The sequence below is a fragment of the Hippocampus bargibanti genome, linkage group LG16 (assembly GCF_051943395.1).
Source record: "Hippocampus bargibanti isolate YZ-2025 linkage group LG16, ASM5194339v1, whole genome shotgun sequence".
In the NCBI taxonomy this organism is placed as follows: domain Eukaryota; kingdom Metazoa; phylum Chordata; class Actinopteri; order Syngnathiformes; family Syngnathidae; genus Hippocampus; species Hippocampus bargibanti.
The window spans coordinates 2,054,491-2,081,584 of NC_142749.1; the positions used below are offsets into that span (position 1 = coordinate 2,054,491).

The 27,094-nt window shown below is 39.2% G+C and overlaps 1 protein-coding gene across 2 annotated transcripts; it reads right to left on the reverse strand.

The window, feature by feature from the left end:
• On the reverse strand, positions 1-26,576 carry slc8a2a (solute carrier family 8 member 2a). 2 transcript variants are annotated; one of them, XM_089016987.1, is made up of 13 exons: positions 26,424-26,576; positions 24,215-24,297; positions 14,705-15,095; positions 13,936-14,073; positions 13,396-13,623; positions 13,040-13,318; positions 11,492-11,932; positions 10,603-10,964; positions 8,326-8,429; positions 6,608-6,720; positions 2,342-2,441; positions 1,682-1,948; positions 1-1,599 (listed from the first exon to the last, which is right to left on the reverse strand). In XM_089016987.1, exons 3-13 carry the CDS (start codon positions 15,047-15,049, stop codon positions 1,223-1,225), a joined length of 2,754 nt encoding a protein of 917 aa, XP_088873113.1. In that variant the 5' UTR covers positions 15,050-15,095; positions 24,215-24,297; positions 26,424-26,576; the 3' UTR covers positions 1-1,222. The 2 variants fall into 2 exon arrangements, with proteins under 2 accessions (XP_088873113.1, XP_088873114.1); XM_089016988.1 differs by lacking the exon at positions 24,215-24,297 and having other exon boundaries at positions 26,424-26,558.
• Positions 26,577-27,094: the final 518 nt, after the last annotated feature.

Sequence of the window (27,094 nt, forward strand, 5' to 3'; positions counted from 1 at the left end):
AGAGGATGCACAAAACAGGTTTAGATGGAGGACACTGGTTCACTGTATTTATGTTACATCCTGTTCTTCGCTTTCTGCTGAACCCAGCGGTGATAAAAACACATCACAATTACAGTTACAATTCTAATATAAATACATTATATTGTAGTCATCTATTTAGAACATTTACAATAGTTTACAAATACAATACATGAAAGCACGATCTCCCAGTTCCCCCCAAAAAACTGATGATTAAAAAAAAAATCATTGACAACATTCAAACCCAGTAATCATTGAAATATACATTTGTCATTGTGTATTGTCTCATCTCATCTCATCTTCCGTACCACTTATTCCTCATTAGGGTCGCGGGGGTTGCTGGAGCCTATCTCAGCTGTCTTCGGGCACGAGGCGGGGGACACCCTGAATTGGTTGCCAGCCAATCGCAGCGCACACAAAGACATACAACAGTCACTCTCACACCTAGGGACAATTTGGAGTGGTCAATCTGCCTGCCATGCATGTTTTTGGAGTGTGGGAGGAAACTGGAGTACCCGGAGAAAACCCACGCGGGTCCGGGGAGAACATGCAAACTCCACACAGGGAGGCCGGACCGGGACGCGAACCGGCGACCTCTGCACTGTGAACCACTCGGCTACCGGCTTGTGTATTGTAAAATAGAAATAATGTCAAATACGTGAACATGTATGCATTTCTTAATTTGCTGTTAGTTTATAGTTCAATTAATTTGCTGAAGCAAAAAAATATTCAAGAAACACATTCCCCATTTCAACAATTTATCTTCTAAACTAGTTTATGACAAGAATATCTATCAAACTGTACAGATCATTTATTTTTGACAATCTGCTTTACACACGAATAGGATACATCTATAACTTCATTGTTGTTCATAAGAACAATCAAATGCGGAGGTGTGCTGACAAAATAAAATCAAGAAAATTGAAAGGCAGAGTGGGAAAAACTTCTAATACAGTTTATGAGTTGTACAGCAACTAGCCAGCATAAAATTCATTTTCACAAAAAAGCATGAACCATTTCTTCTTTGTTTGATCAACATTGTATGCTCTGTACTAATACAATTAATTTTCTGTCATGTTCAAGTAATGTACTTTTTACACCATGTTGGAAGTGATGATGGGTCTTCTCAAAATTATTTTTTAATGAGTTATTTCCAAAGGAATACTGTATATCTTTGTGCAACAGCTGTTCCCACAACACTTTCTTAGAAGCCTTTTATATGGCAGTAGGCCTCCAAACTGGAGAAAAGTATGTAAAGGAACCAGAGTCCAAAGAGAATCAGTGATGTGAGGATTTTGGGAATCCGAGGCCCTCCCAGTTCACCACCGACTGAGGGCCTTCGGCGGACCATCAGCACTCCCATTGTGAGGAAGGCAAAAATGGTAAAGAGTGTGACCGAAAAGGCCAATGAGCCAACATCGACACGAAAAACCTTTCCCTTGAATTCCCAATAAATAGCAGCCACAGACCAGGCTACACCGATACCTAAGAACACGTTCACTGCATTGCTTCCGGTTACATTTCCCACTGATGCGTCTGCATATTGGTCCTGGGTGGCAGCCACCTTGCTGGCAAATGTATCTGTGGATAGATAAAAACCCCTCAGGATTACATCTACTGAACATTCAATGTAACAACGAAAACATACAGATGCCATATTTACCAGGAAGTGATGTCCCAAGGGCTACAAATACCACTGCCGTGACAGTGTCTCTGAGACCAACCGTGCAGCCGAAATGTGATGCAAGGTCTCCAATAATGGCTGTTAGGATACCGATGACAGATATTGACACTAAAAAACAGGCCCATCCATTCCAGTACTCAGTTGGTGGGACGCACGCAAAAAGCATCTTCCAAAAAATGCACAAAATGTGCATGAAATAGTCAAAGCAACTCGGCATTGGCTGATCTTGGCTCTCATCAATATCACCTGTGAAATAAAAGCAGGGGAAAAATGCATGTCAGCATCTTATGCATGACAATTTGAGAAGCGGTCAGGTTTTTGTGTGCCCGAGGAAGCATGACACAAACTGGTATACACATAGTTGATCCTCAAAACAAGTGGTCAAACTTAAAAGTTGAACTTAAAATTGAATAGAAAAGAGAAAAGCATCCAAAGCAAGAATCCAAAAAGCATAGGAAAACGGGCCAAAACATTGAAAACAGCATCCAAAGCAAGGATCCAAAAAGCATAGGAAAACGGGCCAAAACATTGAAAAAAGCATCCAAAGCAAGAATCCAAAAAGCATAGGAAACGGGCCAAAACATTGAAAACAGCTTTTGGATCGATTGATGGATCATTTTGGCACAGATAGCCACTAACCTGCACGAACTGTGACAGCTTCAATGAACTGCTCCTTCCATGAATGTGAGCCAATCACAGCCGCCATGTTTGTATCCTTAAGGAGTTTATCCACAGTCATCTGCCAGATGAAATAGGCCACATTAGGATGTAATGATTGTTCAGACATCTGTATTTGCTTCCGAACCGAAAAATAAGTAGATTGTAATTCTGTATGCAAACAACAACAATGATTGCTATTACAAACATTATTAAACTAAAGATGAGAAACAAAGACACCTGCCTCTTTCACACAAAAATTACGCAACACTGTTTTCTGTAACAATGAGTCAAATGTCATGCGTAATGTAAATAGGTTACCGCTACCAACACTGTCCGAATGTATGTTTGGGATTAGCTGCTCCCCGATGATGTAACATTTATTTGGTAGTCATGACACTGTACTTTGTCGCTAAATAATGTTTCCCGCTCTGTGCAGCTTTTAAAAATAAGGCAAAACAGAACATGCTTGGCACACAGACAATGTAAAAGTAATCAGGGGTGTCGAACATCAGACCTACGGGACAAAAATGGCCCACCAGGTTCTTTACGCTTGCCATAAAATAAAGTTTCAATGTATACCGTTAGTCAAATGTTTGGTATAATTTATCGGTCAAAAGCGACCCCTATAATAAAATAAATAAAAGAAGATAAAAAAAAACACAATAAATAATCACAGATGAATTGAAATGCCCTTTGCTTGTTTCCGAGTTAACTAATTCGCCACACCCCGAAGAGGACTTGTACAGTGTTCCTAAACACATGTAGCCAAACATGGACTGACTAATGTTGCATAAATCATCATCCTGACACCCCTGCGTTACTCTGAATGCATCTTCAGCTTCATGTCATGCATTGATATGAAAAGGTATAAGAGGATAAACAGTATTTTCTGCATATCCAAAGGTGTGTGAAAAGAAACGACACAAAAACACTGAAATTGTACCTGGTCAATCACGCCGTTGGGATTCTGATGTGTAAAAAAGGTGCAACATTGTTAGAGAATCAAATCACACAAACTTGATTATGTTTAGAATTGCTCGAGTCTGTTGGAGTTGATGAAGGGGACTAAATAACAATTTTGTGTCCCACCTTTGTTGCAGGGTGAAGTACTTTCTAAAGTCTGAATTTTGTTTTTACAGGAGCCTATGATTGCTCTACCATTACATACACTCAGATATTCCAGATATTTCAGATAGTCCAAGATGGCGCCCGAGTAGGCAGCCGTCAGCAAGTGCCCTGATGAGCCTTGTTTTTTTTTATGTCTTGTTTTTGTGTTTTCTTTTGTCACTTTGTGTTGTTGTGCGTCGTGTGGAACGGATACGGATTGTTTTTCAGCATTTTTGACCACGACATTCATCAAGGAGGAGACTGTGCTGAGCGGTTGCGCCTTTTCGGCAGCATGAATATGCCAGTACTGTTTTTGAAGAGGAGGAATGTCGGAGCCATTTGACTGTCATCGCTGGACACCAAAGGGGCCATTGTGCTTTTTTGCGCCTGTAATGGGCAGCATCTTCACAGCCCCGCTTTGTTCAGTGGAAGGTCGGTGCTGTTGGACAGTCTGCGGCTGGATGGATAAATGGCTTGAGGAGCCCGCGATAAGAAGGAAGGAGCGTCAGCGCAGAGCGCCGATGCGTATATGGAACTGTCGCGGGATGGAATTGAAGCTGATTTATGGGGGACAGGAGATGTGAGACAATCTCTTTTCGTCAATGGATGCTACAGCTGCGTGTTTGCTTTCAACATTTAGCTTGTAGTTGACGTGCACATTCCACCATGATGTCCCTGATCCACTGGTGAAGAGACACTTTGAACCTCTCCTCTTTCATCTCGAATTGCTTTATGTAACAAAGAGAGTACAGAAAGTGCTTAAGAATGAATGTCTCTCTGTGTCTTTGTGTTGTCATGTTATTTGTTATTTAGTTTTTTTTTTGTTATTTTGACTTCAAGACGGCACCGCGAGAGTGGCTGCCTTTCCAGCAGCTCATGTATTTTGTTTTTCTACTTTCATTCCTTTCATAACTTTGCTGCTGTGAAATGTAAATTTCTCCACTGCGAGACTAATAAAGGCAAATACAATACAATCCAATATTTTAACCCCCATTCATTTCATCATATTAAACTACAAAAATTCTTGTGAAACAAAGTGTTGTCCAGTGAATAAAATTGTGTAATTAATTAATCTGGGCCAGCATTAGTCTATTTTAATCTAAACATTTCTGAGAAAATCCCTATTTTCATTTAAAATTCATTGGATTATTGAGACAGGTCTAAAGATAAAAGAAAACTTGGAATACAGACTGCAGCCGAGCTATTTACTTTCTGCTGTATTTGTGACTGGTCAACGGACCATGAATATCAGTTTTATTTTGATAAAATCTCCAAAGAATTACAAATTGACAATAAAATAGAACACCAAGTCTTCATATAAATGCTCAGTTTAAAATATCCAAAAAATAATAAGAATTTTCTGAGAATAGAAGTAATCAACACTGAACTTCCTTCAGATAATAAACAATAAATACAACTGATCCTTGAAGGACAACCGACGCCTCTGGACAAGTTGTATCCATAATTTGTAAAATCACTTCAAATGACTTCTACTGAGCGTATTTTACAAAGATTCCACCGCATCTAGCTATATTTTACATTTTAAGACTCGCGCTGAATATTCAGGAAGTCTTGTTTTTGAGTTGATGACGATGCCTGACCTGACGTCACGTCTGGAACGCCCCTGACATAGAAAGCGACACACAATGCATTCTGGGCACTTTGTTTGGTCTGAAAACTTCGTGTCGATCCGTGTGATGGCGAAATTAGAAGGAAAACACATAAATAACGCGAAAGTGAATCGTTGTGTGTTGCACCAAGACTACTATTTGATAGAGTTGACACAAATTCCCAGCAGACAATCAGCCCACTTCCAACGGAGCATGGGTGCCATCTTGTGCATTTTCCGGGAGACTACATTGGAGTCCTGACAGCTCAATTGATACGGAAACGAAGTATAAAACGTTTTTCTGATGTCAGTTAGGAAACAAAAAATGGTGTCAGTTGTCCTTTAAATCACAGTGCTGTAACTTAGTACTTCAAAAATAACACTGTTCATCATGACAAATGAAAAGTGCAGAAATAAACATTAAAAGGGTTCTGCAAGTACGAGGCCTGCAAAGCCTTCTCTGTTGGCCTAAAATATCAGAATTACGGACTGATGTTAATTATATTTTGGCCATGAATTCTTATTAAATAATTCCAATTTGTCTTTTTCCTTGTATTACTTATCCCCTGTTTGGCTGCTTCCAGCCGTGTGTTTTCATATTTAAGCATTTGATCAATCAAATTTCAGCCATCATTTGTTACCAGGGTCAGAAATCTATGGACGCCTTCACATTCAATTCTGCTGGTGCTGTCACATTATGTGTCGTATCACACTGTTGCTCGAACCAATCAGATTTCAAGTTGGCAACCCAAAAGGGCTACCAACACCTTGAAGGTGCAGGTCAACATCATAATTTTTGCAAACTATGATTGGCAATTCACTAGCCAATCATAGTTTGCGAAAACTGCTCTGATCACAAGCCGCTAGTGACAAGAGCATACTGGTCAGAGCGGGCACACTGTATTGGTAGCGACCTGCATAATAATAATAATAATAATAATAATAATAATAATAATAATAATAATAATAATAATAATAATAATAATAATTGCCAAACGAACGTTCATTTGGCAATTTGCATCAATGGCACGGCAGCCAATCAGAAGTCTGTTCTATACCGTAAAGTGTACTTGAGAGTTTTTAAAGGTGCTGAGAAAGAGGAGTCCACGTGGCTTTTAGCAGACAACGTAACGTAAATATTGCATTGTGCACCATGATGACAACTGGAGCAAAATCTTCAGCAAGGGATATTTACCATAAATTAAGCAAGGGAGCATTTGTGGTCGGTACTTCAGAATCAGAAAACCTTTATTCGTCCCACAATGGGGAAATTTGCAGTCCACAGCAGCAATTTCCTTAATTCCTTAATTAAAAAAAAAATCCTTTATACTTCACAACAATGTTTTTTTTGTGATTAGTCGTCTTATTGTGTTTCAAGTTGTGAAAAATGGGGCAGGCAACTTTATAGCCGGGCAGGCAACTTTATGGCCGGGCAGGCAACTTTTCAGAGTTGTTTGCCCTGGTGTCCGCTAACTTTTTGTCATGAGTTTCAGACACTGTATACATGTCATATTCAGTCACCCACACACCTTAAACTCACAAGACTCTTCTATGATGATCTCTATCTTGCTGTGCTCTCCTAGAATTGGCTTGCCCATCTCGGAGATCCGCCGAGCATCTTCCTCCTCAGTGGTGGGATTCCCTGTCAAGGATAAAGCCAGAATTGCTTTACTGCCACGGTGCCTCTTGCCCTGATTATCATATGCAGCGCCGCATACAGACAAATGGCTAAAGAAGACCAGCAGGATAAGTAAATCTATCAAGTCCATGTTAAGCCCCTACCGGACTTTATTTGATTTTACACAATTACTTTTTCAGACTACCTCTAGCCCCAGGAGGAAAAAATAATCCCAGAGTGGTTCCCACCCCAACACAATTAAACCAAAAAAGTAATCAGATGTATTAGCAAAGCATAGTTTGATATCATTTTCAGAATTAGCTTTTGCTAAATAATTTAAGCTTTATTCATGGAGGAAAGGGAATTAAAAGTAAGTATTCAAACGCACTGCTTAGACTTCAGTTTCTTTGGCCAACCGGTGTCAAATATCATTCATCTATTTATGTGCATGGACCCATATCAAAATATATGGCCTTCGGGGTAGCTAACTCATTTTTCTGCATGTATAATAGGAACATCATCATCCACATATGATCACAGAAAACACACAAAAAAAATTGAAATCCTCAACACTGCATTCATTCTTCTCAACCAACAACCAGTGCCTTCCCCGTTATTCAGGGGAAAAACACAGATGATTCATTCAACGCAGTCCCGTTACCATGTTAGAATGGCAACGTTACCAGTGAGACTGCCTTGTCAGAGAGGTCACTGATAGACTGGCTCGAGTTGTTAGTAGTCTTCTTTTCGCAATTAATAGCTGTTAATTTTATATATATATATATATATATATATATATATATATATATATATATATATATACAGTTGCAAAATTTCCTATACGGTTCTATAGAAAGCTAATGTGAATGAATGTGTTTGTGCTTTATGAAAATTGACAGTGAAAAAATATTCAATTAATTGCAAAAATTACATTAATATGCTAGATGCACATCCGAGCCTGATTCAAAATAATTTTGGATGGAATTTTCTTGATGATGTTCATGCATACAGTAAAACTATTTCTCAAATACTATGTATGCATCAATCTATTCTCTTTAATACTTAATTCACACGAGGATCACCGGTGTGAATGTTAGCCACCTTTGGGCAAGAGATGCCTGGATTGGTCGCCAGTTGATTGCAGTGTTCAGACAAACACTCATTCACCTCTACGGACAATATACGCATTCAATTAACCCCCCGCATATGTTTTTGAAATGTGGAATATGGGTATAAAACACAAGCAGACAAGCTGGAATCAAACCCTGAAGCTCTGCACTGTGAGGACGATGCGCAACATTGTCAGCCACCAAATATATTTGAACTGGAAAAAAGGGAACTATTATAATTTTACGACAAATATTGAAGGCTATTTAAGAATTTATTTCATTTTTTAATCCTGTAAAACTTTCCACAATCAATTAAATCATCGTCTGTAATAATGTGTCTGCATGTTTTAGCACGTTTATGAAAAACCAATTTCTTTGTTGATTTTTTGTAATGATTTTATCCCTATTAATGGAAGGAATTTATGTGAATCAAACAAAATCCCTCATGTTTTAAAAGAAAGTTAAGTGGGTTCGTGTATACAAACAAACAACACACATTTATTATTTGTAGTTTACTTACCAGAGTGTATTCGCTTTAGCCATTTTGGCTCTTTGAGCACAATAAAGAAGTTTTCCTGTTTTTCATACTCCTCCACATTTATAATGTGAACCTTTAATGTTTGTCTGGAGGCATACAAGACACAAAAAAAAACAAACAAGGGAAAATACTTTAGTTCCCCAAAATATGAATGGGAAAACCAAGTGAAATGTGACATGGTTGTCAACTAAAACATTAAAAATTTCTCCACTTAACTGACTGTTCGACCTGACGAGAATATATATCCACAATACATCATAAATTCATTTGAGACGGACGAAAAGCTACAGTATGTGAAGATGCCAATTAATGCTGCATCATTTTTTTCCAGCCAAAAATCCCAATTATTAGTCACTATACATTTCATGTTGCTGAAAGACGTGATCGGCCAGACACATTATTTGACTCCAAAAAGGCCAAAAGTCCGAATTCGTCTGCATGCAAAAGCAGTTTACATTAACTGCAAATTTAATAGGAAAATAGTCCTTTTAAACGGCATATCTGCCGTTATATGCCGTATATTTGCTGCTGTGAAATGTAAATTTCTCCACTGCGAGACTAATAAAGGCAAATCCAATCCAATCCAATCTGCAGCGTCCCACACTGCGGACATCATTACAGTACTTCCCAACTTGATACCCATCAAATACTGAGGTAATGGAGAGTCATTGTAACTGAGGTAGGCTACATTTCCCCTTGTTGAAAGTGATAAGAGCGAAAGTAAAATGCCTAGTGCCAAACAAATGAAAATGCATGATGAAATGTACCTAAGTATTAGACCAAGTTGGAGCGCCACTGCGTCACCTACTGTGCTATCAATACGCAATTCAAATGTATATAAATATTTTTACCAACACTTTACTTGACACTCACGCGCTCATGCATTGGAAACTATGTTCTGTAGCCAGAGCTGCCCTGGGGCAGCTTGACGGATGCGTGGCTGTCAGCCCGTCTGATCCACCATTAAAAATTCAGACTCAGCCCTACACCAGTGTGAGTGACACTCTGAGAGCCATACGTCTGTGTAAGCTCTCAGTCGTACAGGAGTGGTCCATCGATGAAAAGGTTTCTTCAGATGTCATCTGTACTTCTTTGAAGGTGTCGGACGTTTCGCTTCTTATCCAAGAAACTTTGTCAGCAAACTAATGTCTTACTGGTAGCTTAGGCCCTATATATATATATATATATATATATATATATACAGTAAAGTCTCGTTATATCGAGATATCGAGTTATATCGTTATATCAAGGGAGTCCGAAAAAATATCGATATAACCGGGACTATCGATATATCCGACCCTGTTTGCATGTAATTTTCTCCGTGCGTGCATAGAAATAGTATCGATATAACCGGGACTATCGATATATCCGATATCGATATAACGAGACTTTACTGTGTATATATATATATATATATATATATATATATATATATATATATATATATATATATATATATATATATATATATATATATATATATCCCTATTGTCCAGACATGGCGGTGCCGGACTCTGCTATGATAGGTCCCTGCTCTCAGGTTGGGGGGAGCAGAGGACTACTCCCTGCCACTCCACTGATTGTTCCTACTGTTCTGACTAACGACTGGCTTGAATGCACCACTTCCATCGGTATCACCTCATCAGTATTCCTAATCCTATTTTACGTACAAAAGCCTATTTAGGCAAAATAGTATTAGGAATACTGATGAGGTGATAACGGTGGAAGTGGGGCATCGCCATGTCTGGACAGTAGGGATATATATACAGGGCCTAAACTACCAGTAAGACTTTAGTTTGCTGACGAAGTTTCTTGGATAAGAAGCGAAACGTCCGACACCTTCAAAGAAGTACAGATGACGGCTGAAGAAAACTTTTCATCGACTCTGAGAGCCAGTTGAAAAAGTGATTGTTTTGTGTACCCAAAACAAACATCCAAAAAGTAACTATAAAACAAACTCCACATCCAATAAAACATGTTTTTTTCGTGCACTTAAAATAATCCAAAAGGGACTCGCAATGAACCCTTTCCGGGACAGCTATTCAAATGTTGTTTGCTTAATGTCACAGTTGTGCATCAACCACGACAATGGACCCTTATGTGTCTTTCCATCCACAGTAATAATATGTGCTTTGTGTATAATAATAATAATAATAATAATAATAATAATAATAATAATAATAATAATAATAATAATACATCACGCACACTCTACATATTTTTTCCAGCCGTTGCCTCAAGTTGCTGTCTTTATCTCACCTGGTCTGTTCATTGGTAAATTCCAGCTCACCCATGGCCTGCTCATAGTCCACTCCAGCTTTGGCGCTGCCATCCTCTGTATGATATGGTACAGAAACGGTACCCCTGGAGCCTGAGTTCCTCACCACTGTCACCGTCAGTGTGCCTGTGCTCTCACTCACCCGCAAAACCCCCTGACCAAAGGTGAAGATGCCAGCATGGTCATCATCCAATATAGTAACAGTGGCAAGCAGCGGCTCCACTAGTCTGCCCTTTGGCGAACATCCTGTCCCTTCACCACCACCCGACTCTATCCTCAGATTTTGAAGACGGACAAAGAAATGTTCATCCTCTTCAAAGATGTCATCATCCAAAATGTTCACCTGAGGAATTAAATATATATGTTGATACAGTAAAGTCTCGTTATATCGATATCGGATATATCGATAATCCCGGTTATATCGATACTATTTCTATGCACGCACGGAGAAAATTACATGCAAACAGGGTCGGATATATCGATAGTCCCGGTTATATCGATATTTTTTCGGACTCCCTTGAATATCGATATAACGAGACTTTACTGTATATATATATTTTTAAATAGTAATACAAAAACTTATTTTGCTCATTTCATCGACCAGTGTTTAGGTGTAAACGATGACAATGTAGCCCACCAGCTTCTAAGCGTTAATGAAACGGAATGTGTGAAAGTTGTTTTACAAAACCATCGGGCTCCTGTCACAGTGAACCGAAACAGACCGCAATATCAAAGAAATCATTTTTGACACACGTAATCTGTTGTGTTAAATAAATAAATAAATAAATAAATAAATAAATAAATAAATGTAAGCCTCTTCAGTGGGTTGGCTATTCACATAACACTGACATATTTTTTCTCTATGCTCACCTTGATCTCTTTCCGCCTTTCCCCTGGCTTAAAAGTCAGGGTTCCTTCAATAAATTCATAATCAGCGCCGGCATTGGCAGAACCGTTTTCCGTACGGTAGTCGACATAAAAGGTGTTCTGGGCTGTGCCCCCATCCAGGATCACCCAGAGACTCAACGTACCACAGTTCTCCGTGCACAGATAGTGAGCACTTTCAAAACAAATGTGAGCGCAGTTACGTTTGTCATCCCCCTGACCTGCCGCACCTGTGCGGCGTGAGTATTCGGCAGCGTGTCTCCTGAGTAGGTTCCCAGCACCTATCAACAAGCGAGTTGCTTGGATTCGGTAAAATGCTCTACTCTTCTTCCGATGAACCAAAGTGGAGTAGTTGGCCATTTCGATAAGCTGGTCTAGGTTTTTCTCTGGATGTTTATCCCTCAGGTCTTTTAGCTTACGGACCACCTACGAATGACAGAAAATGATATACAATGTCGTTTATATTCCACGTTAACAATGAACTATCAATCAATTTTATTTCATCCAATCATCTATCCATTCTCTAATCCGCCTATCTTGTCCAAGCTGTCTTGGTGCAGAAGGCGGGATGTACCCTGAGCTGATTGCCAGACAATCGCAGGCCCCACAAAGACATCCGACCATTTGCGCTCACAATCACACCTAGGAAAAAATTTGAGTGTTCCATTAACCTGCTATGTATGTTTTTGGAATGTGGAGGAAACCAGAATACCCAGAAAAAAACCCACTCTGGCACAAGGTGAACACGCAAACTCCGCATATGAAGGCCAGAGCTGGATTCGAATTTTGCACACCTGCATTGTCAGGCCGCTAATCAGTTAATCAGTCGACAACCGAGCCACCGCATTATTATATTTATTATTAGACCCAGGAAACAATAACGGGAACACTTTGACGTGACTATTGCGTGTTGCCCTCAATTTCTCTGGGTGGGTGTACTGGCCTGTCTCCTGGTATTTCCTCCACACTCATGCAATTCGATGGACAAGCACTGGAAGTGTTGCAGAACGGCTCAAAGTAGGTTTTATTTTAAAAATCAATGTATTATTGTTTACTTTGGTGTGCTCACTACAGAAAGTTAAAAAGGGCAATTTGGGTATTGCGTAAACATATTTGTTACAAGATGGTAAATATACTGTGGGTAGATAGATGGGTAGATAGATGGGTAGATAGACGGGCAGATAGACGGGCAGACAGACAGACAGAGATTGGTAGGTAGGTAGGCAGGTAGATAGGTAGGTTGGTTGGTGGGTTAGTTGGTTGTTTGATTGACTGAATGATTGATTGATTGATTGATTGATTGATTGATTGATTGATTGATTGATTGATTGATTGATTGATTGATTGATTGATTGATTGATTGATTGATTGAATGATTAATTGATGAGGTTGATAGTGCAAAAAAAATACAGGCATTAAAACTAGACTTGCAACTAGACATTTGGGTGTAAATCCCAGCTAAGAGAAGAAAAAAAAAACAACCTTATGTCCTTTGACCAAAAGTCGCAATGGCAAGGTAAATGTTTTCCTTACCTCATCTTGGTTCTGGTCCATCTCATTCGATGTTTGTACAGACACTGTCACACTTGAGGGGTTTCGAGGGCAGGAAATGCTATCTGAATTCTTTCCGTCCATGATAATATCATGGTCTTTGGGTGTAATGTCACCTTCCATTTCAACCACGATACCATGTCTTTTGTCAGCACGGTAACGTTTGTAAAGGTATTTATAGAAGAGAAAGCGTCGGTCAGCAATCCAGGCTAATAACACAAACACTGGAAAGTAAAGCAGGGTCACCATGGCTTCCCACACCTAGGAATGCAGACAGAGTCAGTTTGAATGATTTGTTTGCTTAACAAAATATGATCGAACAGAGTATAGAAATGCACCTCTACGATCCCAGGCGATATGACGGCAAGTATGAGGTAGAGCCAAATATAGGCGAAAATACTCCAGAAAGAGGTAATAAAAAATACTCGCAGATGTTTGATCTTGCGAGACTCTCCTTCAGGGATCACCCACACACAAATGCCGATAATCACAAACATATTGAAGGCAGCGCTTCCAACAATGGTGCCAGGGCCGAGCTCCCCCGCATCAAAGTTATGCCCGCATACCTGTTAAGTTTAAATCAATTAAAAAAAAACAAATAAGACACAAGATTAAAAAACAAACAAAAGAGAACGATTAATTTTCATGAATGTGATTCTGTTCATAATGATCTTGCTAAGGCGAGAATACAAAGCAACAGTATTCATCATGAGGAGCCAAAACATTTGGGATCAGTGCCTCATTTTGAGTTTGTAAAAATTGGGATCTCCTCATATGTACCAAAAGGGAAGCCAAATGTTCACTTTCTTAAAGTGTTTATAAAACTTGGATGCTTAATTCCGACATCATGATTGTATTTATTTTTTAATGTTGGTTACCTCAATGACAGAAAGCAAGATTTCGGGAGCAGAAGAACCCAAAGCCATGAGTGTAAGGTTGGAAACAGTCTCATTCCAGATTCGTATTGTGGTTACTGTTGTCTCTCCATTGGGTTTGGTGATGGTTATCTCCTTCATCTACAGACAGGTGTGTGAAAAGATGCCAAAGTCTTATTAGCATTTTGTTAGATGTCAAGCATTGCTGGCTTCGTAATAGCATCATAAATCTTATTAAAATGTATAAAGTCATGCATCTCTTGGTACTAAGTGCAAACCATCTTCTCTGTTTACAATCATTTGTTTGTATTAAAATACTGTGTGCTGTTAACCACTGTGATAAATTAAAAGAACAAATTTGTGAATGCACTATACATGAACCTTTTCAGGGACAGTGTTTACTACAATGGGCAGCTTATCAGGCATGTTACATGTTACAATTATTGGTTCCTGAACGGTAGTAAAGTCTTGTTATATCGATATCGGTTATATCGATAGTACTGCTTATTACGATACTATTTCTATGAACGCAAGGATAAAATTTACATGTCGCAGGGTCGGATATATCGATAGTCCGGTTGTATCGATATTTTTTCCGACCCCCGAGAATCTCGACTTTACTGTATATGAATTCAAAGCAAGATTAAAAAAGATAAGATAAGATAAGCAAGCCTTTAATAGTCCCACAATGGGGAAAATTGCAATCTACAGAAGCAAAATTGAAATGGGGTAGCGATGGGGGGGTCGAAATGAAAAACAAAGTGAGCCATACCTGAGAGGTAATGACTTCAATCGATGCCATAAAGCGGTCTGCAATGATGGACACTCCCAAGAAAATGTACATGAGGCAGAGGAAGTAGATGACGGCTCTCCCTGCCCTCTCCCCTTGAGGAGGGTTTAGTGGTAACCACACTGGCAACAGTATGCCAGGTTTACACACTACATTGCCGAAACAAGTCCTCTTGTCACCTCCTGTCACGTTTGAGGGCTGGGGCTGATGAGCGCCCGATGATCGTTCAACAACTGGCGGTTTGAAGGAGGTGGTAGGATTGGACAGCAGAAGAACCACAAGAAGGTGAACGGGGACTGTTGAAATGCAGAGGGGTATTGGTCCCATATTGCAAACGGGTCACTGTGGGGGGTTGCTGAGTCAGGAGACTTGGCTGAAAAACCAGAAAGAATAGACTAAATGTGAGGGAAAAAAAACAGAACAGGGGCTGGATCAGGGCTCTTCTTAATCATTAAAAGCTTGCTCATAGTTATTCTGGGATGTTGTTTTTGTTGTTGATGTTGTTGTTATGTGTGTTTTAAGTCATGATACCCATGGCCTGTGGCTATGACCAATCGTTCGGACAATGGACAGTCTTGAAAGTTAATGTACCCTGCAAATACTAAAGACACCCAGCTTCCTCAATATTTTATAGGGAGTGCAACGCAACCATGCAACTAATTATTAACCCTTACAAGGACAGTGGATAGTTTATCATGTTATCAGGTTACAGGCTACATGAAAAAGTTACATTTTGACTTTTAGACTAGGAAAACGTTACTTTTTAATGTCAGAGTTGAATATGTGAGTCTCTGCTGTGCTTGAACATCCGCCCATAATTTTTCCATCGTTAACAGAAGCTTCCAAACTGCCAACAAATGTGTCCAAGTTGCTTGTGATAAACAGACATGGGCAAAACTTTTGCGCCGGTATATTATATTCAAAATGACGCTTTCCTGGCTGAACAATTACAAACAAAAAGGAAATAAAATGCTTAATTTGGAATTTTCAGTTCCAAAGCAAATAAAACTGAATTGGATCGCATTTGATAATTCGAATGTCCATGCATTTGGGAGCTGTCACACAAAAATACTGTAATTTAAAGGACAACCGACGTCACTTTTTTGTTTCTTAACTGACATCAGAAAAACGTTTTATAGCATCTAAAATACCCAAAACACGCACTATGATATTTTATTCAAATGCAAAACACCAATAAAATGACTTAAAGTGTCCAAAATCTGCAAAGAATTGAGCTGTGACTTGGGCATTTGCAGAAAGTCCCACCCCCAGTTCGTGATGTCACGCCAAGACGTCTTGCATTGCTGAAAAATCAAAACAATGGCTTCAGATTCGGAGAATATGCTTTCTTGTTACACATCCAGTTATGAATATGATTCAAATAGTTCTGAAGAGGAAAGCATACAAGTTTGCTATAGATTAAAGATTTTTTTCTGTGTCATTTTGAGGCAAACGGGCAGGGGGAATGTCACGCCCAAAAATGGCGACCAGCTCCCATGAGGAATGAATCAGCCCGTTTCCGTATGTGTGTACGTTCGTATGTGTGTACGTGCGTATGTGTGTACGGGCATATGTGTGTACGGGCGTATGTATGTATGTATGTATGTATGTATGTATGTATGTATGTATGTATGTATGTATGTATGTATGTATGTATGTATGTATGTATGTATGTATGTGCGTGTGTGTGTATGTATGTATGTATGTATGTATGTATGTATGTATGTATGTATGTATGTATGTATGTAAGCATCATTTATTGATTGGATTGGATTGGATTTGCCTTTATTAGTCTCACAGTGGAGAAATTTACATTTCACAGCAGCAAAGTGATGAAAGGAATGAAAGTAGAAAAACAAAATACATGAGCTGCTGGAAAGGCAGCCACTCTCGATTGACATGATTGATTGACATTCTTAGTCTAAAAGCTCCTGACTATGTTTTCAATTAAAGTCTATAATTACCAGGAAAACAATAAAATCATATACAGTAAAGTCTCGTTATATCGATATCGGATATATCGACAGTCCCGGTTATATCGATACTATTTCTATGCACGCATGGAGAAAATTACATGCAAACAGGGTCGGATATATCGATAGTCCCGGTTATCTCGATATTTTTTCCGACTCCCTTGAATATCGATATAACGAGACTTTACTGTATTTTCAAATCAGGACAATTCATAATGGATTTAGAAGCACAGGTGCCATTTAAAAGATGATTCCATGATGTCCCTGATCCACTGGTGAAAGGATGCTTTGATCCTCATCTCTTTCATCTAGACCTGCTTTATGTGACAAAGAAGGTACAGAAACTGCTAAAGAATGAATGACTCTCTGTGTCTTTGTGTTGTAATATTGTCTTTGTGTTGTCATATTATTTGGCTTTTTTGTTCTTTTGACTACAAGACGGCTCCGCGAGAGTGGCTGCCTTTCCAGCAGCGCAAGTATTTTGTTTTTCTACTTTCATTCCTTTTATCACTTTGCTGCTGTGAAATGTAAATTTCTCCACTGCCAGACTAATAACGGCAAATCCAAATCCAAAGCAGAAAGTGAATAATTAGTAGGTGAGAGTAACGGGCCGTTCCTACTACTGTAGCTCATTGGTGAAGCTACCGCATTGTGCATCACGACTTGAAACAGATACTTGGGTACTGCATCTCGGATGTAGCCTGAGCCCTGCCTGATCATTATACAGTTGTGATTCAGAAACACAGCCTGCAGGGCTGCCGCATCACATTTCACTTTCCAACCACTGCTATGGTTACTACGACCTCAGACTAAGGACGACCTCACACTCGGAGTTGTTATTTATAAATGCTTCAAAACAAGACACAGGCCAAAAAGTAGGGAACTTTCTTTCTAAAAGGATATGTCTTACATAAACACGGCTGATTGCAAAGTTTGTTAAAGGGTATTTTAAATTCAATAAAGCTGACTTTGACTTGACTTGACTTTGACTTTATTTGAATTGTGAACCACTGATGACAGCCAATCAAAAAGACATTAGTGTAAAGAGGATGCATAATTGATTGATGCATTCACGGAAACACAGGGACTATTTTTATTCATATCATGCAATAAAAACTTTAATTTGGTGGGATTACATTGAAAAAAAACAATGAAGGTAAATTGAAATAATAAGTTATTACTCCGCGCATATGGTAATATTGTAAAGAAACATTCAATTGAAACGCAAACACTTGGTGGTGTGAAATTATGGGGATTTTCTGTGTTCATGCATTTAAAATTACAAAACAGAAATCAGTGGGGCAGTTCTTGTGTAACCTTGCAAACCAATACCTCTCAAGATTTTGCATGCACTGTAATCAAATAGTGACCAATGTGTGTTTAAAAAAGTACAGAAGATTGACAGATCGATGAAATTTGCAAAAATAATTTCATTGAGGTTCAGAACTTGTGTCTCAACACTAGGTGAATTGTTGTCAATACTGTTAGGATAACTAATGTGCCCCCGACCCCACGTTTTCATCCTAGCACAAAGCACGTCATTAACCAAGTTTTGTTAAAAAGTTACCTGGCTGAATCCATTCTATTTTCCCTGAAGCACAATCACAGTAAATGTTTTGCGAGTTTGAAGTTTCCCCAAACAAAGCGATTCATTATGTTGGTCAATGGATACACGACTGAACATGAGAATGTGGTCTGCCACAAGGATTTGCACATCAGATTACAACTGAAACGACAGGAACTATATGGACGACCAACTTGTATACTGTATTTGCATTCATTGGATTGGATTGGATTTGCCTTTATTCGTCTCACAGTGGAGAAATTTACATTTCACAGCACCATGAAAGGAATGAAAGTAGAAAAACAAAATACATGAGCTGCTGGAAAGGCAGCCACTCTCGCGGCGCCGTCTTGAAGTCAAAAGAACAAAAAAACTAAATAACAAATAATATGATAACACAAAGACAATATGACACCACAAAGACACACAGTCATTCATTCTTAAGCACTTTCTGTACTCTCTTTGCTACATGAAGCAGTTCTAGGTAAAAGAGGAGAGTTATTACAACTAGCCTTAAAAACACAAAAAGGAACTATTATGAGAATGTATGAGTCAAAATGAACTACGTATGTTTTTTTTTTGTTTTTTTTTGAGGTGGGCTAGAGTGAATACAGGAGAGGTGAAGGCGTCAACGTTATTAAATGGACTCCATATTGTAAGTTAGAAGTAAGGAGTTGGCTTTCCACCTGCTGTATTTGGCTGAGTGTACTAATTACGCCTTGCATATACATAAATTACCACTATTTGTGTTTTTTAGAAGGAAAAAAAGCAACATAATCCATGCATAGTGTGTCCACTATGTCAAAAGTGCTATCAATCTGGACAGCGTTGCAAGACCGCTTAATCACAAGGCTTAATTTACAGCATTGGCAGTCACAATGCCGCACCGTGCAGTTCCTCGTTAAAGTGACACGCAATATCTTTTGCTGATTAACCCTCATATTATGTTAAGGGATCAATTTTACCCATTTCCATTTTTGTGTTGACTAAAGCACTGGATATTCTTTCTTTTTCCTTTCTTCAAATACATTTAAAAAATGTCCTAATGGGATAGAAAATATGTTGTCTCTCTTTTCAAGTATGTTTATGACATCTGACACACAGTTGTTGCTGATGTTATCTATCATTTGACTGTTTTGTGTGGATTTTTACATATGGGTCAAAATGACCCACAACTTAATCAACGAGATTTTTTTTCTCTCAACATAATACTTTTTAAGGGTTAATTGTGCTCCATTTAGACACATTCCTTATTCACATGCCACCAGTGCAGTTAACATTATATCTCGCAGTTAGAAGGGGGTAATACATCCAGCTGTTATTTTATGTATTTCCTCAGTGCCGTAATTCGGCACCTGAAGCAACATAAGCAGCAACAAATCAGACTGCCAAATTGAACTTGGGTCAAGAACCACTGCCCTAGCTACAACACAGTGACCCTAATAAACATCTCTAAAAATGACTTAAAGTGTCTAAAAACTACTTGAAATTGAAACCGGAAGTGGCCAGTTTCAGAAGGTCCCGCCCCCTTGTTCGTGGTGTCATGCCAAGACGTCCTACCTTGCTCGAGAATCAAAACAATGGCTTCAGATTTGGAGAAGATGCTTTCTTGTTACTCATCCAGTTATAAATATGATTCAAATAGTTCTGAAGAGGAAAGCATACAAGTTTGCAATCAATTAAAGAATTTATTCTGTGTTATTTTGACGCATGTGGAGAGAAATGTAGCACCCACAAGAAGGCGACAAAGTTCCGTGCAAATGGGCTGATTTTTTTCCTAGGAATTTTTTTGTCAGCGAATATCAAATAGTTGTTTGGTGCAACACACGATTCACCATCGCGTTATTTATGTGTTTTCCTTCTAATTTCGCAATCAACACGAAGTTTACGGACAAACAAAGTACTGCAAAATGCATTGAGGTGATGAAAGGACTGCTACTGTGTCCTTTCTCGGTCAGGGGTGTTCCTTCCGTGACATGACGTCAGGACTCGTCACCAACTCAAAAACAAGACTTCGGAATATTCAGCGCGAGTCTTAAAACGTAAAATATATATATGTCGTGGAATCTTTGTAAAATACGCTCAGTAGAAGTCATTTGAAGCCATTTTACAAATTATGGACACAATTTGTCCGGAGACTCCGGTTGTCCTTTAAGTGACATATACTGCGCTATAAAGTATACTTATAATGCACAGTGGGGATTTTACCAATTAATAATGCACCGTGGAAGAGTGGAATTGGTTGAAGGATTTGCTAGTTTAAAGGACAACCGACGTCTCCGGACAAGTTGTGTCCATAATTTGTAAAATGGCTTCAAATGACTTCTGCTGAGCATATTTTACAAAGATTGGATTGGATTGGATTTGGATTATTAGTCTCACTGTTCGGTTTAAATTCTTGCTTCTTTCCTGGTTCGGTGTTCAAAGAAGTTCAGTGATAAAAATATCAGTAACGACGATAGATGGTGAACAAAAAACTACTTTATTCTAGTGAGACAGAAAAAGCACACTCTCGTCTAGGTAGGAGCGAAGACATGAGCACACGAACAAAGATAGGAACAAAGAGAGCGAGCTCCCGCTCTGACAAGTTTTTGAATGTCCACAGCAGCGATCTGTTGTCCAATCAGCTACGGACAACTCAGTGTTGGGAGGGTCTTAGATTGAAGTTGGAGCCGTTGCTTCTTTGCAACGACTATTGAACTAATAAGCTTGATAATGCTATTAGACTGAAATTAAACGTGCAATAATCATAATGTGTACTAAACTAAACATGAAATAACATAATATGTTTACTAATGTGCATAAAACACTATCATTCACAGTGGAGAAATTTATATTTCACAGCAGCAAAGTGATGAAAGCTTCCACCGCATATAGCTATATTTTACGTTTTAAGACTCGCGCTGAATATTCAGAAGTCTTGTTCTTTAGTTGGTGACGAGTCCGTACGTGACGTCACTAAAGGACCGCTCTTGACCGTAAAAAAGACGCATTGTAGCGGTCCATCACGTCAATGTATTTTGCTGTACATGTTTGGTCTGGGTTGCACCCAAAAGCCGCCAGAAGGCCAGAAGAGGGCGTCCAAGCGCCATTTAAGGAATTTATCAGCCTGTGGAAGCGGAGGTGGCCACAGGAGGTCGCCATTTTGTGCCTCTTTTTTTGGGTGAGAGATTTTCTCCCAATGTTGCCTCAAAATGGCACAAATAAATTCTTTAATCGATTGCAAACATGTATGCTTTCCTCTTCAGAACTATTTGAATCATATTCATAACTGGATGTGTAACAAGAAAGTATATTCTCCGAATCTGAAGCCATCGTTTTGATTCACAAGCAATGCAAGATATCTTGGCGTGACATCACGAACTGGGGGCGGGACTTTCTGAAAATGCCCAATTCGCAGCTAATTTTTTTGCAGATTTTGGACACTTTAAGTCATTTTTATTGGTGTTTTGCATTTGACTAAAAATATACTGCGTGTTTTGGGTATTTTAGATGCTATAAAACGTTTTTCTGGTGTCAGTTAAAAAACAAAAAAGTGACGTCGGTTGTCCTTTAAGAACCTTGACAAGTTAACTCAAAGTAAATAAAATCTGTCTGAGCATCTGCAACCATGTCTCCTTATAAGTACCCACATATCACCACATTAGGTGGAGAGCAGCGCTGTTTAAAAGCAACATTCTTCATAAGCATGTGTATAAATTCTTTTGAATGACTTTGGGTAAAATTAATGAGCATTTAATTGATGGTTGGTGATGTTTTTTAATCAACAGTAACTCTATCCACCTAACTGACATATAGTATATCTGGATACGGGATGTCTCCCCAAAATCTGACAGACTTTCGAGACAAACTCCGATATAGGATCACTTATCTAAGTGGACAATTTTTGACACGCACGATTGTGAAGACGTATTGTATTACCCAGTGCAAGGTAACATTTCCTTCGAGAGACACTCAAAGGTCCATCGGTTTGTGCACTAGTGCCCTTTCATTTATTCACCGCGTTGACCGGAATTGCAGGCATGAGCCTAGTTTCGAGCAATAAAATACTAACAGAAAGTGCAGAGGCAGTTAGCAAACCTGAACATGAAACAGATTAGTGAGAGCAAGAGAAACAAAATTAATTCACTACCAAATATTAGACTACTTTTATGTGATTACTAACAAACAGTAGTTCTATCTGTCCGATTTTTGAAGCCTTTTTTTCAGAAAGCCAAATTTACATAGACTCAGTGAAATTCAACGTGAATAAAAAGTATGTCTGCCCATGCATGCACTAAATTGCTTCTTCGGGCACATTTATCCACATCGGTCTTTCACTCTGGCTGCACAAACTATTATTTTGCTCATCAACGAATCCCCAAAAGTAGTCGTGATTTGTCCATTAATTGGATCGCCATATTGCACCAGAGAGAATCTGCTCTTATTTAACCATCATTAAATTTCAGCTTGAATTCTTTATTCTATGTACACATTAAAGCTAAAGACATTTAAGATGGGAGTACCTACAACTTTTATTAAACGTTGCCGCCTGTTTCCAAATGATGGAGCAATTTATTTTTAGCTCTAAATATTTAGTGCATTTTAAAAGGGAATCAAAAATACACAATGCACAGTTGCATAAATACTAATCCAACTCTGAAAGCAAAAAGAAATACAACACACTGTAGACTGCATCCCAATCATTCATCCATCCCTCAATTATCTAGATAACAAAAATTGGAACATTAAAATAAGCACTTGTACTCGTTTTTCATTTTGTCAACCATGATCAAATTTGTTTTGTTATACTTTCATCTTCTGCATAATTTGGTCCACACAATAAAAATGTGGTTTGCACAATCTTCGCATCTGCTTTTCCCTCACAAGGGTCGGTGGTGTGCTAGTTTCTCCCAGTCATCTTCGTGAAGTTGGTTGAGGATACCCTGTACAGGTTGCCAGCCAATCATAACGCACACATAGACAAACCGTTCACACTCACACTCATAGCTAGGGACAATTTAGAATGTTGCATTCACCCGCTGTGATTATTTTCGGAATGTGGGAGGAAACTGGAGTGCCCGGAGAAAATCCAGCCAACTACGGGGAGAACATGCAAACTCCACAGAAGGCCATATTCAGAATCGCACCCTGCACCTTTGCCCTGCGAAGCCGACGTGCTAACTACTCAACACCATGCTGAGTCTTAATAATTGAAAGAAATTTGCAATCCGTTCATAAGAGAACTAAATTATCTAAATGCTTAGGTAAGTAAAGCAGAGCCTTTTAAAAGTCTTTACTAAATCATGGGGGTGAATAGTTTTTAGTCATGTGGGGGGCGGGGGCAATTACACCGTTTTACTGACTGACCAGGGGGGAAATGTGAGAGAAACATGAGGTATAGTATAGCCTTTTGTTACCTGGCACCTGAAATGGCACGCGTATCATTGCCCGTGTACAATGCTGCAGCATTGGTTTACTTCGGCTGTTACTGTAGAGGCGGGGTGAGGCAATGGAAGGTGAGGCTCGGTTGAATTTCAGGCTAAGTAGCGGCAACATTTAGTTGTCAACTTGTTTGGTCTTAGCCTAAGTGCCCCTTTATATGTTGTTTTTTATCTCTCATTTTAAGATTTGATCACAATTCAGACATTGCTGTAGTGCAATGTCGAACTGTCTCTTTTAGTTTGTTCTGCATATTTATCTATTTTCAATCGAAGCATTTTATTGCAAACGATTTTTCGCAATACTGACACGATTCTGACAAAAGAGAATCATTCACGCTGAGATATGGCCAGTGAAATACTACATAGTTTATTTCCTGCAATGTGCATTGTGGTCCTAGATTCTGAAAAGCTTCATAAACAACTCAATTCAGTCATCATCAAAAAATTTGAATCGTTCTTCCAAGTAAATTGAGAAATTTTGTAAAACAGACAAAAACAGAAATAAATTGATTTGGAAAGCTGGGCTACTTACTGTCTCAAACATGAAATGGAGTTATACCAGAGTGGACGGTGTACAATCTCACCAGCCTCAACATTGGATAAATGTGCACAGGCCTGAGAAATCAAATATGACAGCATTACAGTACAGTCAATTCTGACACAAGAAGTAGCCCGCAGTTTGGATAGACAATGAAAGAAAAGTATTACCGTACAGAATGTAAATTATTTTGGTATCATACTGATAGATGTTTCTTTAATTTTTACTGCTCTCATCTCGATTCAGGTAATCAGTGTGGTGTACTTTTCGTTAGCTGATCTGCCTCAGAGAATTTTGGGTTTCAAATATCAGCTCCTGGATTGGATTGGATTCACCTATATTAGTCTCGCAGTGGAGAAATTTGCATTTCAAAGTCAAAGTCAGCTTTATTGTCAAATATGCTAATATGCATGACATACAGCACAGATGAAATCACAGCAGCAAAGTTATGAAAGGAAGATGAAAGGAATGAAAGAAGTAGAAAAACAAAATACATGTGGCTGCCGCTGCTCACCCGCAGAAAGTGTCCTGTGACTGTAAAGTGTCCTTGAGAGTTTTGAAAGGCGCTTATAAATGAAATGGATTATTATTATGAGCTGCTGGAAAGGCAGCCACTCTCGCGGCGCCATTTTGAAGTCAAAAGAACAAAAAAAACAAAATAATATGACATACAAAGACAACAGAAAGACAGTCGTTCATTCTTTGGCACTTATTGTACCTTCTTTGTCTATGAAGCAGTTCTAGGTGAAAGAGGAGAGGATCTAACCGTCCTTTTCACTAGTGGATCATGGATGTCATGGTAGAATGTGCACGTCTGCTACAAGCTGTAGCGTCCATTGACGAAAAGAGATTGTCTCTTGTGTGGAGGTTGTATGTTCTTCCGATGCATGTGTGTGGCTGGATCCCAAGATTCCTCCAATATTCCAAACCAAGGCACTATTCTAAGAGTTTATTGCTATTAAGTGCAGTTTACTTTGCCAGTGGCAAAAGCCTAGTGTGCATGAAATTCACTGGTTAAAATGAATTTTTATTCTCCATCCCACTACAAAACCAATGTGGTTAATATTTCAAAAGTCTATTGATGTGATGAAGATTCCCAATTTCAATTTCGAGATGAAGCATCATTCTTTTGATGCATGTTTCCACTTAGGACATGAATAAATCTCTTGTTGTTTGTTGTGGTTCTGTTGAAAAGAACTGACTGTATTTATTTTTGATTCATGAAAAGGAATTAACAATTACAGTGAGAAGAGATAAAGAAGGTGGAGGGTTTTAAGTACTTGGGGTCAACTGTCCAGAGCAATGGAGAGTGTGGAAAAGAGGTGAAGAAGCGTGTCCAGGCAGACTGGAACGGCTGGAGAAAAATGTCAGGTGTGATGTGTGATGAAGGGTTTCAGCTAGGATGAAAGGAAAAGTGAATAAAACGGTGGTGAGACCAGCCATGATGTTTGGACTGGAGACAGTGCCACTGAAGAAAACACAGGAAGCAGAGCTAGAGGTAGCAGAGCTGAAGATGTTGAGGTTTTCTTTGGGAGTGACCAGGTTGAATAGGATCAGGAATGAGTATATCAGAGAGGCCAGACTGAGATGGTTTGGACATGTCCAGTGGACAGAGACTATATCGGGAGAAGGGTGCTAAGTCATGAACTGCTAGGCAGGAGACCGAGAGGAAGCCAAAGAGGAGGTTTATGGATGTTGTTAAAGAGGACATGAAGGTAGCTGGTGTGAAAGAAGAGGATGCACACAACCGGCGTAGATGGAGGACACTGATTCGCTGTGGGGACCCCTGAAGGGAAAAGCCGAAAGGAAAAGAAGTTTTGTAATTAACAGTCACATCACACCAATTTGATGAGACTTCAAGGAATAGTGGTTTTAAATGTCTACATATGGGAACCTGAGCATGAATGATTGTTTTTATCTATTACGCAAACGTTTTTTATTCCGCACTTTACATTCATAATAGCACCCGCCTAACACACACACACACACACACACACACACCCCTATGAATTATATTGAAATTATGTGTAGCCTGTTGTGTGGAGTAGAAAAAAAAGGGTCAATAATTACGACCAGGTGTGATGTTGTTAGTTAATATGCGCTTGGCAGTTATTTTATATTGTTATATAAAAAAGACCCGTCGTACATTTTACCTTTAAACCAACCTACGTTTCCGCCCGTTAAGTCCGTAAAACTCTCTTACCTTGTCTTTTATGACACAGCTTTGCTGAAAGGTGACATTGCTTCTAAAAATTATACAGATTTGCGTCTGGTTACTCGATCCTCCGCTAAACACAAACCGCATAAGTCACCGAATGAACTTTCCAGTGGACGCTCCATGAGTGATGCTCCGAGCCCGCGCGAAGTCACGTAACGCCTCTCTCTCTCTCTCTCTCTCTCTCTCTCTCTCTCTCTCTCTCTCTCTCTCTCTCTCTCTCTCTCTCTCTCTCTCTCTCTCTCTCTCTCTCTCTCTCTCTCTCTTTCTGTGTGCATTGTAACCAATGTGATTGACTTGAATTCCACCGTAAATAATGCATAAATGTTACATACAACATGTATTGCCATGCAGGGCGTGGGAATTGTGTTCTGTATCTTATTTTCATTTCGGCTTTTCCCCTCAGGGGTCGCCGCAGCGAATCAATGTCCTCCGTCTATCCCGGTTTTGTGCATCCTCTTCTCTCACACCAGCTACCTTCATGTCCTCTTTGACCACATCGATAAACCTCTTCTTCGGTCTTCCTCTCGGTCTCCTGCCTGGCAGTTCAAGGCTCAGCATTCTTCTCCCGATATAGTCACTGTCTCTCCTCTGGACATGTCCAAACCATCTCAGTCTGGCCTCTCTGACTTTCTCTCCAAACCCTCTAATATGAGTCG